This window comes from Pelecanus crispus, chromosome Z (genome assembly GCF_030463565.1).
Source record: "Pelecanus crispus isolate bPelCri1 chromosome Z, bPelCri1.pri, whole genome shotgun sequence".
Taxonomy (NCBI): Eukaryota; Metazoa; Chordata; class Aves; order Pelecaniformes; family Pelecanidae; genus Pelecanus; species Pelecanus crispus.
The window spans coordinates 25,458,358-25,474,646 of record NC_134676.1 but is presented as its reverse complement, the minus strand read 5'-3'; the positions used below and the strand labels follow the sequence as shown (position 1 = coordinate 25,474,646).

The following is a 16,289-nucleotide window of genomic DNA, read 5'->3' as shown; positions in this document are numbered from 1 at the left end:
CCTCCAAGAATCATGCAATTCTGCCATCCTGAAATTCTGCAACACTCCTACAGGACCATGACTTGACCCTAGAGGCTGACTTCATTTTGCTTATTCCCTGTGGCTTAATCTGATCACAATTTTGATAAAAGAATTACTTGGGTTTCATTCTTGACCCTGTCCTGTCCTTGCCTAAATAGCTGAAACAAAATTCCATCAGTACATAGCACACCCAGAGCACTGTGGAGAAGCATGGTACCTGGTCAAGCATGGGTCAGGTGATAATTTACATTACTACCACATTACTACATTACTACCACAGCACTCACAGAACAACAGTGAATAAATATCACATTACACAATTAAGCTGTAAAAGCTGAATGCCTCATTTCTGGACACCAATCCTCCAGGTAGCCATGTTATTTCAATAAATTTTGTGATGTTCTGGGCCTTGTAAACCTATCTATGTGATTAAAGAATATAATGGATAATGCTGTATGAACATATGTCCCAGTAATACATCAAAGCATAGTTTTGAAATTACAAAAAAGTCATCACTACCTTTTTTTTTTTGCAGATATACATAAAGATTGTGTGCATGCACACACACAAACAGATGAGCATGAATTTACCAGTAACAAGGTTCCACAAAGCTTTAAAATACCTTCAAGCAGTGTATACATCTTTCACTGAAAAGGGACATGATGAATTATATTAAAACAGATAGTTCCCTTCTCTTACATGTGATGTGATAAATCATAAAGAGAGGCTGTCACTGTGTAAAACTGACACAAGTACTAGTAAAACATGAGCCAAGAGACAACATGCAGTGATATGTAATAATAGTAATATTGGTACCAGTCAAGCAGGAATGCAAATGTGCTTGTGAAAGCATCAAAAGAAACAACAGAACAAGATTAAACTGCATGGCCTATACTGATAAACAAGGACACAACTAACAACAATATATACCAAGGGATGTGTTGTTTACATCAAAATCAGGCCTGTGCTCTCCACAGCACAAAGGGCTCATCTGCAGAAGACCCTGCGCTGACAACAGGAAGATGGTAACAAGGCCACACAGCACACTGCACATGCCATTACTCTCCCCATTAGCCCAACACAACTTTAAAACAAGGAAACAAAGACAATGGGCAGCAGACTTGCGTAAAATTTATGGAGGCTGAAATAAGCAAGATTGTGAGGGTAAAGGATCAGGCTGCGGTAACTGTTGTCTCCTGAAGCATACAAAAAACATGTCCAAAAATGAGTTTTTCATTGTCAGTCGCAAGGAACCCAAGAGATGCAATAAGGACTGAACAGCTGGTGGCCCTTGTCCCCCATGTCATACACAAGTGACCTGCCCAGACACAAAGACTTTGTTAAGTATTTGAATTCCTTGTCCAGAATTTGCATTAAAATCTCAATAAAGCATACATTAAATGGATTTAGAGTTCATTAAGAGATCTCAAAAAAAGTCGTCAGTGGAGGAATTTCCTTTGTACAAAGGAGATTTTTTTTACAAGTTCATAAAATTTTATCGTCTGGCTTGATGCAATTCAGCATTTTCATCAGTGGTAAGGAAATTAGATTTAAAGCCACTGCTGAAAGTTCAAAGGTGAAACACTGAAGAAATGATAAATATTGAGGATGACAAGGTTGTCACATATGAAGTGATCTGGACCTCTTGATAATCTGTGCTCCTTTAAACAAAAATACATTTTAATGACAAATGCAATGTTAAGCATCTAGAAATTTAAGAGTGTCGGCTGCACTTAAGAAGCCACCACTAAGAAAAATAACATAGGGGTGCTTACAAGACGTTGTTCTCCCGGTGTGTTGCTGTGACAAAAGGTGCCAATAGAAGCAGTAACACAGAGCTATAAAAGGGAGATAGGACTTTTATACCTACCCATAGCATGAGCAAAACATCACAAAATTAGACTTGCAGGGAAAAAAAAACATTCCCCCTCAATGACAGCATCAGAAAAACCCTGACAGTTAAGGACTTGAATCTACTTAGTTTGTCACAAAGACATAAATGTGGTTATTGAGCACCAGACAGTATACCAACTATAGTATACTGCCACCAGGGAGAAAAACAGCTAAACCAGCATGTTCTCGTTTAACACAGAAGTGCATACAGAAATAGTGCTAGTAACACCGAACATTAAAGCATACGCATCTTAAGAATTAAATGTGGGCTATGGAGAGTACCCATCTGAGCACAAACCATCCATATTAGAATTGAGAGATTCATTACCTGGCAATAAGAATCAATCTACTCCACTTTCCAAATTTAAGATAATGGTAATCTCCCAAATAATTTAAGATGAAAAAGTGACAGTTTTCTTTTCATGATCAGTGCTTTGTGTTTATTACAAAGGTACAGGATGAATATTTTGGACACCATCATTTGAAAGTCCAAAGTAGAGTTCCAGCTTACTTTAAACTCAGATGAAGCTGAAGAAAATGAATGGATAAAATGGAAATGAAAATAAATAGCCAGTTCTACTTTCAGGGTTCTTAAGTGTAAGACGTTCTCAGCTCTACCCAGAGCTTCCACTCCTTCCAGAAAAGCCCGCTGTCTTTGACATACAGTTTAGCAGTACTGTGTTATTTCCTGCTATCAAAACAGTTATTCTTGACTGTGACACCAGAAAGGCCAATTTTTTTTTTTTTTTTGCTGTTATGCCTGAAAAACCCTAAACATGGATGCAACTAACCCAACAGAAGAAAGTTACTCTTTTTTTAGATTTAATTTAGATCAGCAAACTAAGTCTATTGCTCCAACACACAGGCAGAGAGTGATAAAAGCATCTGATGCAGATGTAGTGGAAGTGGAACTTTATGAAGAGGGGGATTCATAGCTAAGCATAAGCTGTAGCCGCAGTACAGGCTGTACAACCCAAGTTATGAAGTTTGGAGACAAAAAGGGATAGCTCCTGCCAGTCCTGGCTCACAAGCCTTCTTGCCTTCCTATTTTGCCTCCTCCACTTCCTGCCAAAGGTCCACATGCTACAGAGAGATGCAACAAGGACTTTTCTGGGGGCAACTGTGCCCCACATCCTTTGTCAAGGCACACTGAATTCCTTAAGCTGCCATCAGATGGAGTCTTCTATCAGCACAAACTAATTTGCAGTAAAAATTCCTGCCAACAGAAGATATGTGAGCTACAGCTATAGAGGCAGACGCTGTAAAGAACAAACTGATCTAAATCTCTATACTTTCAGTGTAACAATTGTACTTATCAAAATGCTCACGTCAGGTCAACTTGTTTACTTCATCTCTACACAAATATAAACAGCAGTAGCAGCAAAGTATATGCAGAAGAAAGCTACAGCAATACAAATTTCCAGTTCAACACACTTTCACAGCATGAGGAACTCATTGCTCAGATTGAGGTGTAACTGTTGATACATGCTCTGCAGAAAGTTCTCTCAAAGTATTAGTTTTTCTCCTGTAATAATTTTAATGGGATATTGCACATCATTGTAACTTAAGGCACTCAATTTCTCTCAATGAAGACCAGATTGTAGAAGCTGTGCACTTTCAGAGAAAAAAATCCAAACAAGCCATAAAACCTTCATAAACAGAGAAATAGAGAGGTTTTGTTTTAACTAGGAATACAAATTCTCAGTAACTTGAGTATCTCAAGACTGCATTTTGAATAGCTTTTATAATTAACATGGAAAATATTTTATTTCTCAAAAATCTAGTATTATTTATAGTGATCTATCTAAAACTGTTTAGACAGCGTTTTCCAAAACGAATCACTATTTTCCAGAACTTAAATGAAGTTTCTGTCTTCAACTATGATGAATCAAATTTGAATTTCTGCACTGTGCAAATGAGGTACAATGACACGACCACTTTCAGCACAATAGTGCCCTTCTGCAAAAGTACATTCAATGAAAAAAGCTGCAAAGCTGCATGCACAACATACACACAGGTCCTGAAACATACATACATAAGACAAAGGAAGTAGCAGTCTTTCTTAAATGTTTTGGGGTGCTTGGAGGCTTTTGTTTGTGTTATTTTGCAATTCTTCAGTTACTCAAAATTAATTTCCTTGTCTGTCTTTGAGTTGTGTCCTTCAAGCCACAAAGAAGCCTATGCAATTCGGGAGATAAAACTCAAAAGCAGCTGTTGGGAAAGAGGTTAGGCTTGTACAATCAATGTATTTCACTTTTGAGGTTTCCTTTGGGTGCTCTGGCATCCAATCTAAACACTTTTCCTTATCACAGGTCACCTATATACATAAGACAATTTTTTATATAGATATATTTGTCTGTGTCTGTAAGCATACATACATGCACACAGAAACTGTCAATCAAATTCCAGTTTTGTCCACCTACATGACACTGGCCTCAGAGCTTTTTTTTATATGAAGTATGGTTGGCATGATTTCATAATTCCATTCTGTGCAATTTCTCACTCCCACTTTTTCCCTGAGGTTAACTGACAGTCCATATCTGTCATTGATAAAAACTTTCTTACAAAACTTTTATTAACTTTCTTGAAACTTACTTAACTAAGCCCTAAGCAAGCAGTAGTTTTAACTAGAGTTTCTCTTGAATTCTTGGCTGGTCACACTCCACATTGCTGTTATCCAAGGATATCAGCTGCTTCACTGTAATGCATAAATGAATTTTATGAAAATTCTGTGACCAACTTTGACATTTCCACAGGTGCAAGTAGATTATATAATCGCTGCTACTGAAGTAGGGTCCATATTTTATAATTACTGAAATTAGTTTTGTTTTAGAAATGCCAAGAGAAGGACAGATGCAGCAAAAATAAATATATAGAAGTTATCTAGCTCTGAATTAAACTGAAATTGACAGATTAAACAAAAGAAAAAGGAAAGACAACTGATTTAGACTGGTGAAGTCAGGTATTTTACTTCTAGGGCAGGTGCTTTAACCACTGAAGGTCTAAGGAAAGGACAAACCTCCTCTGCCTACCCGCTTACTTCTTTTTACGTACTACCATTTCTGAAGGCTCCACTCCACCTCACAGAAGCCCGCTGTCAATTTTTTAGGAGAAGGGCATTTTAAACCAGAATGTACCAACTTAAAGCTAAGGGTTATTTTTGTATCACTGCCTCTGAGTTCATGCCCTGTCTGTACTCATTTTGTTGTACGGTGTGGGTATGGGAGGAAACCAAAGAGGATAACAACATTGATGCCTTAAATTCAGTGATGAAACTCGCCTGGTTAATGTACAACGTCCACTGAGAGATCTTCTCTGGCTACCTACTCCAGCTAGATACACTCTGAATGTGTAAAGGATAGGGGTTTTTAGATGCAATCAGACATTCTCTGGTTCATCAGAGGATCTGCATGCTTCATACACAGATGTTAGCAACACTTAACTTGATCAAATTAAATCTGTATTTCTGGGTCTGGCTTAAGATTAAGCATAAATGTCTCCCTTGATATTTGGAAGTGTTTGGTGAAAATAAACAGATCAATAAAAATATCACAACAACACATAAATAATCCATCCGTGTAGTGGCAGTGTACAAAAATACGCTTCGATATAATTTTCTAATAGAGTTGCAAAGTGGAATAGATGGAAACAGCCACGCAGGTTTACAACCATGTTACGTTTATATAAACTCCGTTTTGCTGCTGGAGACAGCCCTAGGGAAAGCTCCCAGCCATTCATTCTGCCTCCATGCCACCACACTCTGCTGCCAGCAAGGCATTTGTGCAGCTGGAGAGTCAAACACACTGAAGAACCTGCATGAAGCTAGTTGCAACCCGCATCAGTTCCTGCCTGTGTCCACACAATCACTTGTGCCAGAACAGCCAGGGGGTGCTCTGAGGATGGAAAAGCTCACTTCTTTCTCAACCAGCACCCCTTATCTCAGTTTATGCCAACTATCCTAAAGTTAACTTTAACCTTTCAACATGTTTTTGTCTCCAATTCTTTCTTTAGGACTTGCTGTATAACAACTATTTAAAATCGGAACTGGGTTTAGTGGAAGGAAGCCCACAGAAAGCTTAACTTACTTCATGAGATCCAAAATGAGGACCCATAGCCACAGACAATCTGGGGAAGAGTAGAAAAGTTAAGCCTTCTCCCTCTCCAAATTTCCTTCACTGTATGTCCTCAATCCCCACCCACAGTTCCCCCTAACACCCATTACATTTCCCATGCCTCCTTTTCTAACCCCTCTAGATTCCTTCTTGACTTCTGCCACCACCATGCCCTTAACCTTTAGTGTTCTATTTCAAAACCAGGAAACAGAGTTTCATACTACCCTGCCCTTACATCAGCTGAATCTTGTGTAACAAAAAGCAAGGAAGCTGTCGGTTTCCAGAGAAGGCTCTGTATTTGCACTGAGCAATGGTAAGATAAGTAGGTCAGTGAAAACAGAGGGCATGTTTTTTAACTGAAGCCAGCTGGGCTTGTAGGTTGACAGCCACGGAGCTAGATCAAAAGGTCAGCTACTAGGTGGAATAACTCCACACATGGCAAGGGTGTGTGTACACAATGGCACAATCAGGGTACTCCTGGCAGATGAATGGCAGATGAGGTTCAACAAGTAAACAAGCATTGCCAACTTGCAGCAGGTAACACAATGTGTTGGAATGGATGCCACAGCTAATGAACTTGGAGTTCATAAGCTGCATCCTTGTCATGCCATTTGCTCTGAAGCTCCAGAAGACAAAGTGGTATGCCTGCCTGGAGCCATTCAGCACCTCTACATGTTTATGGCAATAAAGCCATAGGACCTCTCACATTTTTAAATTCAGTCTTCATGTCAACATGCATATAACACACAAATAGAGCAGCCAACATGGTCTACACTCACAACCCCTGATGCTACAGCCCTTGCTAACCTCAGCACTATGAGCCCTGTTAACTAAGACAGCAGTATTAAAGATACTTTAAAACACCATCTGCAGAATCTTAAGCACTTTCATAACTAGATATGATTATGCTGACAAGGGGCTATTCCTTTACTATACTTCAATATTGAAGTCTCAGCAACATTACAGAATGTGCACTTATACCTCAGTGATCAGCTATAAAACTATGTATATGAATGCAATTGAGATGATTGTGTTACAGCCATTTTTCAAACTTGGAGAAAAATATCTAATAACATCCAATGATAAACATCATAGCAAGAGTAAGCAACATCATGGCTACAGGTAAAAAAGGAGCCTCAGAGACACTTTCTGTGTTTCCACCCCTGGGGCAGTCAATTGCAAGTGTACTGGACGCCCCTCCAAGTGAAAGCAAATTCGGGCCTGCACTCTGCTGCTAAAGGAATTGAGAAAAACACATTAGCGGTATCAATTGTGGCATACCACTTGGCTGCCTTTGACTCCAACTTGTATTGAAGTTCTAGCATGTCCGGCACAGCAGCACTCAGCAGCAGCGTGACTTCATTCAGGCCACGGTACTCTACTGTTAGTCTCCACTCCCCATCAGACTTTTGCACTGGCCATATGGGACTGTTAAAGGGTGAGCGAGTCTTGCTGATCACTCCCTGGCTCTGCAGTCGACGAATCAGCTTACGGATGGGAGTCAGGAAGTCTGGGTTGTTGCGATATTGCCACCAGTGCACTGTTGTGGTGGCGAACGGCACCTGTTGTTCTTCGGCCCTCAGGAACCCCACAACAGAAGGGTCCTCTGAGAGACCGGGCAAGGTGGACAGCTGTCTAATTTCCTCTGTCTCCAAGGCAGCTATACCAAAAGCCCACCAATACCCTTTTGGGTCCTTGAAATGCCCTCTCCTGAGATAGTCTATGCCAAGGATGCATGGAGCCTCTGGGCCAGTCACAATGGGGTGCTTGTGCCACTCATTCCCGGTTAGGCTCACTTCGGCCTCCAATACAGTTAGCTGTTGGGATTCCGCTATTACTGCAGAAATACAGATGGGTTCTGCCCCTGTATAGCTTGATGGCATTAGGCAAGGTAGATTTTCCATCCCACTTCCTCATGTCCCCTCCATGGTCACGCAGGTAAAACCACAGGGTACCCTGTGGTGTGTACTCTCTATTATCCTCTCTCTTGGGTAGAGGGACACTCATTCCTAATGGCTGAGATACTGGTCCGTACAGGTGGGGAGTAGGACCTATCCTCTTTGAGTTGCTGGAACTCTCGGGACAGTTTTTCAGACAGTCTTTCCACAGCCGAGACACAGGTCTGTAGGGAGGAAGAGAGACCTCCTTCATATTGCCGGAGTTGGCCAGCCATTCCATCCACCATTGGCTCCTCTCCGTCTTTCAAGGTCATTACTGCCAATGAGTTTGCATGCAACAATGGTACACTCCATACGAACTTCTGCCACATGGGTCATGTGCACCTGACTTCATCTGGATCTTTAAGTACCTGCTTGTTGTTCAGGTCACTATAAATCACCTCCACCATGCCTAATTCCCTCAGGTACTGGATACCTCTCTCTGTGGTGGTCCATTTGCCTGGGTGACATATAACGTCTTCCTTGATGGACACTTCTTCATGCCTGACAGAAGTCGTCTCCAGAGGCTGAGGCCTTGTGCCCCTTTTCCAATCACTTTGTCAATGACCCCTTCCCTAGAAAGGGATCCCAGCTGCTTGGCTTCCCTGCCCTCTAATTCCAGGCTACTGGCCCCATTATCCCAGCATCGGAGCAGCCAGGTGATGATGTGCTCGCCTGGATGACAGCCAAAATCTTTTTGCATAATTTGCAGCTCATGCAGGGATAGGCATCAGGTGGTTACCATCCCATTTATGGGTTCTGGCTCTTCCTCCTCTGGTTCTTGTGATAGCCCTGGTTCATCTTCATCCCTGACTAAATGAGCCAATCTTCTTGTGTATTTCTTCTTGTGTATAGGGGTGACTGGTTGGTTCTCTAGTTCAGCCACAGTCGCTGGAGTTTGAGTAGCTGCAGTGTTTGTCAAGGGGGCTGGAGTAGCTGCAGTGCCTGTCATGAAGGTTTGAGTAGCCGCAGTGCCTGTCGCAGGGGTTGGAGTGGCCGTAGTGCCTGTCATGGGGGTTGATCTCTGGATGATATTCTTAGACAGTCATTTAACCCTAAACAAGGTCTGAACCGCATTCAGGAGACATAGCGGTAGGGGGATGCTGGTTTAAATATCCCAAGGATATTCAAAATTCTCAAGAGCTGTTGTAACTAGCCTGAAGGAAGAAGGGATGGTGAAGGAGTGGAGGAAAGTGTCCCTCACTGTCTCCCCCATAGATTGATTCTCCAAGGAGAAGAGGTAAAAAGTGTAATCATTAACACTTTCTGAGAAATGGCTCCTGAAGCAAGGGAGTGATGGCAGTCCTCAGTACAACCTCATAAGAGATAATTTTATCACACCATAAACCAGTGTTACACCATACAGCAAAGAGATAACTTTAATCCAGCTCCAAGAGGTGATAAACAGCACCACAGGGAATGCATACGGCAAGTAAGGTGTTACACAGCACAACTCTGAGAACAAGCACAATAACTCTGAGAGCAAATGAATCAACATTGTGACCAGTGACTACTAAACTAATATAATGAACGTTTATCACAAATTTGTTTTGAAACACTCTGGTCAGATCTGTCATTATCTCAAACCCTTCGTGCCCCACACTGGGCACCAAAAAGGACTGTTGTTTAACCCGGTAGGCAGCTAAACACCACACAGCCACTCACTCACTCCCTCCCCTCCCCAGTGGAATGGGGGAGACAATCGGAAAAAAAAAAACCCTAACATGGGTTGAGATAAGGACAATTTAATAGGACAGAAAAGGAAGGGATAATAATAATAATTATATACAAAACAAGTGATGCACAATGCAATTGCTCACCATCCACTGACTGATACTCAGCCACTTCCCAAGCAGCTATCACAGCCTCCCAGCCAACCCCCCCCCAGTTTATATGAGCATGACATCATACGGTATGGAATAGCCCTTTGGTCAGTTTGGATCAACTGTCCTGGCTGTGCCCCCTCCCAGTTTCTTGTGCACCTGGCAGAGCACGGGAAGCTGAAAAGTCCTTGACTAGCATAAGCACTACTTAGCAACAACTAAAACATCAGTGTGTTATCAGCATTCTTCTCATCCTAAATTCAAAACACAGCACTATGCCTGCTACTAGGAAGAAAATTAACTCTATCCCAGCCAAAACCAGGACACAAATAAAAATACAAGCTGTAAAACCAAACAGCTCAGAAAAACCAGAAAAACAAAGCCACGGTACAGAAATCTGAGCAAATCACAATTAAACCACAGTATCTGAGTTCATATTATTCTAACTCAAGTAACAATTTATACAAGAATATGCAGTCTTTACTTCCACTAATCAAAATACTAGCTTAACAACCCTATACATTTAGTAGAACTCATCTATCCTTTGTTCTTACCTTTTTATCCACAGGTCTGATCACAGAATTTTGTTAGGAAACAGTTTTACTTACTTGCAAATTTTCATTTATATCACTCATGAAGAAACCAAATTTATTCCTTGATTTTTAACAAGAGGAATCTTCAATACAAATCAAAAGCTTCATCATAAGAACTTTTGGTCACTTTGGAAATCCCCCACAATAGCTCCTCCAGAAGATGGGTATAAAAAAGGTCACTGCACAACCCACGGATTTTCATTTACAATCTTAATTTCTTTGTACATATTTTAAGGTAGATCCACTGCCACATTTAACCTTCATTTTAACTGCCCTGAAAAGAAGACTAGCCTACTCAAAAACTGTCAAAACTACATACTATACTGTGAGCACAACAGAAAAAACTTCATGTACTTACAAACTTCCTCTTCTTGGAAGGCTCAACTCCTTCTGCAACAGAAAGAAATTACACTGTATTAGGAATAAAACTTAACTGGAAGTGGCCTTTTTAACACAAGTACTGTAATCCTCCCATCCCATCAGTGGCAGACAGATAGTAGTGGTGTATTTGGACTACAGTAAAAGATAATGCAGATTTTACATGCACCATCTTTTACTTGTTGCCTTCCATTCTTATTTGAAATACTAACATTAGCAATGGGAAAAGGTTAGGCCTTTTTGTAGCAGCAATATTAAAATATTTCAAACAATAGACAGGCGTTGTAGAAAAGCCTTACAGTCAGAGCTATGATGCACTGGTAACAGTATTAAAATTTGCAAGACTTAGTGACAAAGATACACTAAGTTCTTTCCAGCATCTATCATTCGCAAAAGTTTTTAACAACAGGATCAAGGCCTAAATAGGTGACCATCACCATCAAGGTTTCTACACTGTGTTCTTTAACCCAAAAAAGTTGAGGTACATAACAGTTTGGTCAATTATAAATCCTTATAATGTATTACAATCTTCTGCAAAGTACTAGCATCACAACAGAATCACCATTGTACAAACACTTCAATAACTTTTGCTGAGAACACTTAAACTGTTTATGGGACTGACAAGATAGCCTGTTAGCCAAATGGAAATTGCAGACAAACATTTTACTAGCATTTTAGTGTAGAAGAAAGCCACAAGATCCATGACGTTTTGCCCATTAGAAATAAGCATAGTACTTATACCCAAAAGTAGATTATCTCCTATTGTATAAACCACAGAATAGCTGAGGCTGGAAGGGATGTCTGGAGATCCTCTGGTCCAACCTGCTCAAAGCAGGGCCAATTATAGCATGTTACTCAAGACCACATCCAGTTGAGTTCTAAACATCTGCGAAGATGGAGACTCCACAACCTCTCTGGACAATCTGTTCCAGTGTTCAACTACCCTCACTCTTTTCCATTTCTCACATGAACTTATATTCTGAATGCTACATTAGTTAAGTCTTTGTAATCATGTCCAGCAGGGAGTACTGCTTCCATTTAAACAAAGGGACAACTTGTCTGACCTAGAAGATACATAGACAGATACATTTAAAGTTGAAGAGCATCATCAAAGACAAGGGTGCATATGAGAATGATTCAAGTTACATGGATGGATGTCTTTAGTCACTCAATTGCATTACTTTATGTTTACTTACAATATCCTCCATGAAAGACTGTTTTAAAGTATGTAACAGACTCAGGTTCCATTCTAGAAGTTATCAGAGGGAACAATCACAAAATTATCTTTCAAAAGTAAACATAAGCAACAGAAACATGGTGGGATCACTCTCATGACTGGAGTGCTGCACTGGAGGGCTATAAGCTCTTCAGAAGGGATAGGCAGGGAAGGAAAGGCGGTGGGGTGGCTCTGTATGTTAGGGAGTGTTTTGACTGTATAGAGCTCAACAGTGCTGATGATAAGGTCAAGTGCTTATGGGTAAGCATGAGGGGAAAGGCCAACAAGGCGGATGTCCTGTTGGGAGTCTGCTATAGACCACCCAACCAGGATGTAGAGGAAGATGAAGCATTCTACAAGCAGCTGGCAGAAGTCTCGCAATCGCTAGCCCTTGTTCTTGTGGGGAACTTCAACTTGCCGGACATCTGCTGGAAATACAACACAGCAGAGAGGCAACAGTCTCGGAAGTTCCTAGAGTGTCTGGAGGATAACTTTCTGACGCAGCTGGTAAGCGAGCCTACCAGGGGAGGTGCCCCGCTTGACCTGCTGTTTACTAATAGAGAAGGGCTTGTGGGAAATGTCATGGTCGGAGACCGTCTTGGGCTTAGCAACCACAATATGATAAAGCTCTCAATTCTTGGCAATGCAAAGAGAAGGGGCAGCAAAACTGTTACCATGGGCTTCCGGAGGGCAGACTTTGGCCTCTTCAGGACGCTGGTTGGGAAAGTCCCTTGGGAGGCGGTCCTGAAAGGAAAAGGGGTCCAGGAAGGCTGGGCCTTCTTCAAGAAAGAAGTCTTAAGGGTGCAGGAGCAGGCTGTCCCCATGTGCCGTAAGACCAACTGGTGGGGAAGACAACCGGCCTGGCTAAACAGGGAGCTTTTGGGGGGACTCAGGGAAAAAAAGAGAGTCTACCACCATTGGAAGAAGGGGCAGGCAACTCAGGAGGAGTACAAGGATCTTGTTAGGTCCTGCAGGGAGGAAATTAGAAAGGCAAAAGCCCAGCTAGAACTCAATCTGGCCACTGTTGTAAAAGATAATAAAAAATGTTTTCATAAGTACATCAACAATAAAAGGAGAGCCAAGGAGGATCTCCATCCTTTGCTGGATGTGGGGGGGGAACATTGTCACCGAGGACAAGGAAAAGGCTGAGGTACTTAACGCCTTCTTTGCCTCCGTGTTTAATAGCCAGACCAGTCATCCCCAGGGTACTCAGCCCCATGAGCTGGAAGACAGGGATGGGGACCAGAATGCAGCCCACATAATCCAGGAGGAAGCAGTTAATGACCTGCTATGCCACCTGGATGCACACAAGTCTATGGGGCCAGACGGGACCACCCGAGAGTACTGAGGGAGCTGGCAGAGGAGCTTACCAAGCCACTCTCCATCATCTATCAGCAGTCTTGGTTAACAGGGGAGGTCCCTGATGACTGGAGGCTTGCCAATGTGACACCCATCTACAAGACGCGTGGGAAAGAGGAGCCGGGGAACTACAGGCCTGTCAGCCTGACCTCGGTGCCGGGAAAGATTATGGAGAGGTTCATATTGAGTGAACTCAACAGGCAAGTGCAGATCAACCAGGGGATCAGACCCAGCCAGCATGGGTCCACGAAAGGCAGGTCCTGCTTGACCAACCTGATCTCCTTTTATGACCTGGTGACCCGCCTGGTGGATGATGGAAAGGCTGTGGACGTCATCTACCTGGACTTTAGCAAAGCCTTTGACACAGTCTCCCATAACATTCTCCTCAGGAAGCTGGCAGCTCATGGCTTGGACAGGCGTACTCTTCACTGGGTAAAAAACTGGTTGGGTGGCTGAGCTCAGAGAGTAGTGGTGAATGGAGTTAAATCCAGTTGGCAGCCGGTCACAAGTGGTGTTCCCCAGGGCTCTGTTTTGGGGCCAGCCTTGTTTAATATCTTTATCAATGATCTGGATGAGGGGATTGAGTGCGCCCTCAGTAAGTTTGCAGATGACACCAAATTGGGTGGGAGTGTTGATCTGCTGGAGGGTAGGAAGGCCCTGCAGAGGATCTGGACAGGCTGGATCGATGGGCTGAGGCCAACTGCATGCGGTTTAACAAGGCCAAGTGCCAGGTCCTGCACTTCGGTCACAACAACCCCGTGCAGCGCTACAGGCTTGGGGAAGAGTGGCTGGAAAGCTGCCTGGCAGAAAAGGACCTGGGGGTGTTGGTTGACAGCTGCCTGAACATGAGCCAGCAGTGTGCCCAGGTGGCCAAGAAGGCCAACAGCATCCTGGCTTGTGTCAGGAATAGTGTGGCCAGCAGGAGCAGGGAGGTTATTGTTCCCCTGTACTCAGCACTGATGAGGCCGCACCTCAAATACTGTGTCCAGTTTTGGGCCCCTCAACACAAGAAGGACATTGAGGTGCTGGAGCATGTTCAGAGAAGGGCAACGAAGCTGGTGAAGGGTCTGGAGCACAGCCCTTATGAGGAGCAGCTGAGGGAACTGGGGTTCTTTAGCCTGGAGAAGAGGAGGCTGAGGGGAGACCTTATTGCTCTCTACAACTACTTGAAAGGAGGTTGTAGTGAGGTGGGTGTTGGTCTCCCATGTAGTTAGCAATAGGACAAGAGGAAATGGGCTCAAGCTGTGCCAGGGGAGGTTTAGGTTGGATATTAGGAAAAATTTCTTCACGGAAAGGGTGGTCAAGCATTGGAACAGGCTGCCCAGAGAGGTGGTGGAGTCACCATCCCTGGAAGCATTCAAAAAACGGGTAGACGTAGCACTTTGGGACATGGTTTAGTCTAGTCTACCCTTAACTGGTTTAGTGTGGACTTGGTAATGTTAGTTTAACAGTTGGACTGGATGATCTTAAAGGTCTTTTCCAACCTAAATGATTCTATGATTATATGTGTATATATATGCATGCTGTGTATGTGCGCACACGTACTTGTTTCACATAGCTCATAAAGTTGTAGGTATTGACCAGAAAATGCACATGAAAATACAATTGAATGGATTAAAAATAGTTCAGCCAGGCACCTTAGAAAAGACCATAAGCGAATGAATAATTATGTATTCTTTAGAGACTTTTAAATGGTGTGCAGTAAATAAAGCCCAGGCTGCTAACTGAATGATAAGGATTAAAATATCAAGTAGCTGCTCAATTCCTGAGCACCGCCCATCCTGTTCACTGAATGAGGCAGGAAAAAATAGTGAGAAACAATGTAATTAGAGATCATAACGCAAAGGCATAGGAGAGCAGAAATAGGGGCCTTGGTAACAAATTCTGGCACTTCCTAGGAAGTTCCAGCAACTGTTCAGAATTTGCAATTTAAAACAACATCTTTTAGCATAACATATGCTCACATACAAAAGAACAGTTACACCTGCATACAATATTGCATTATGAAGCTGAGTAATTCCCCTAAATTTAAAATGTCACATTCATCATGAACAGAACGTAACTACAATTTAGAACCTACGTACTTCCCTTTGTATGTTTTTTTCTTTACTATTTACAAGACCATTGTGTTCTATTTCTAACATAAAACTTCACTTGTAATTCTAGGCACTGTCATACTGTAACAGACGACGATTGTGCAAAAACTGCCAAAATGTATGAGCAAGAATCGTGCTTGGTTTTGCATCCCATTTAACAGAGTTGCAACATGTACTTTAAATTTCTTTCTTATGATTCAGGTCTTTTTTTCTTTTTTTTTTTTTTTTTTTTTTTTGTAATCGGAGTGGTTTGGTTATAGTTTATCATTATACCAGCACAGCAAATGACAGATAATGCTTTCTGTAGACACCTGAAGTCGCATTAATCTCTTGGCCCATTCTCATGCATGCCATACTGAAGCACTACTTTTGACAAGAACATAGCATCTTAGAATAGTTTGGGTTGGAAGGGATTTTTAAAGGTCATCCAGCCCAACCCCCCTGCAATGAGCAGGGACATCTTCAACTACATCAGGTTGCTCAGAGCCCCATCCAACCTGACCTTGAATGTTTCTACGGATGGGGCATCTACTTCTCTGGGCAACCTGTTCCAGTGTTTCACCAGCATCATTATCAAAAAAGTCTTCCTTATATCTAGTCTGAACCTATCCTCTTTTACTTTATAAAACCATTACCCCCCTGTCCTATCACAAAAAGTCTGTCCCCACCTTTCTTATAAGCCCCCTCTAAGTATTGAAAGGCCACAATAAGGTCTTTCCCACAGCCTTCTCTTCTCCAGGTTGAACAACCCCAACTCTCTCAGCCTTTCCTCACAGGAGAGATATTCTGTCCCTCTGATCATTTTTTTGTGGCCATCCTCTGGACCCGCTCCAACAGGTCCATGTCTTTCCTGCGCTGAGG

The 16,289-nt window shown here is 42.3% G+C and overlaps 1 protein-coding gene across 1 annotated transcript in view; it reads right to left on the bottom strand.

The window, feature by feature from the left end:
* The window catches only part of MAST4 (microtubule associated serine/threonine kinase family member 4), a 312,006-nt gene that overhangs the window by 152,009 nt on the left and 143,708 nt on the right, over positions 1–16,289 (bottom strand). The window contains exon 5 of the mRNA XM_075727088.1: positions 10,738–10,769. Within this exon, the coding sequence (XP_075583203.1) occupies positions 10,738–10,769 (32 nt within the window). The remainder of the gene's footprint in view (positions 1–10,737; positions 10,770–16,289) is intronic.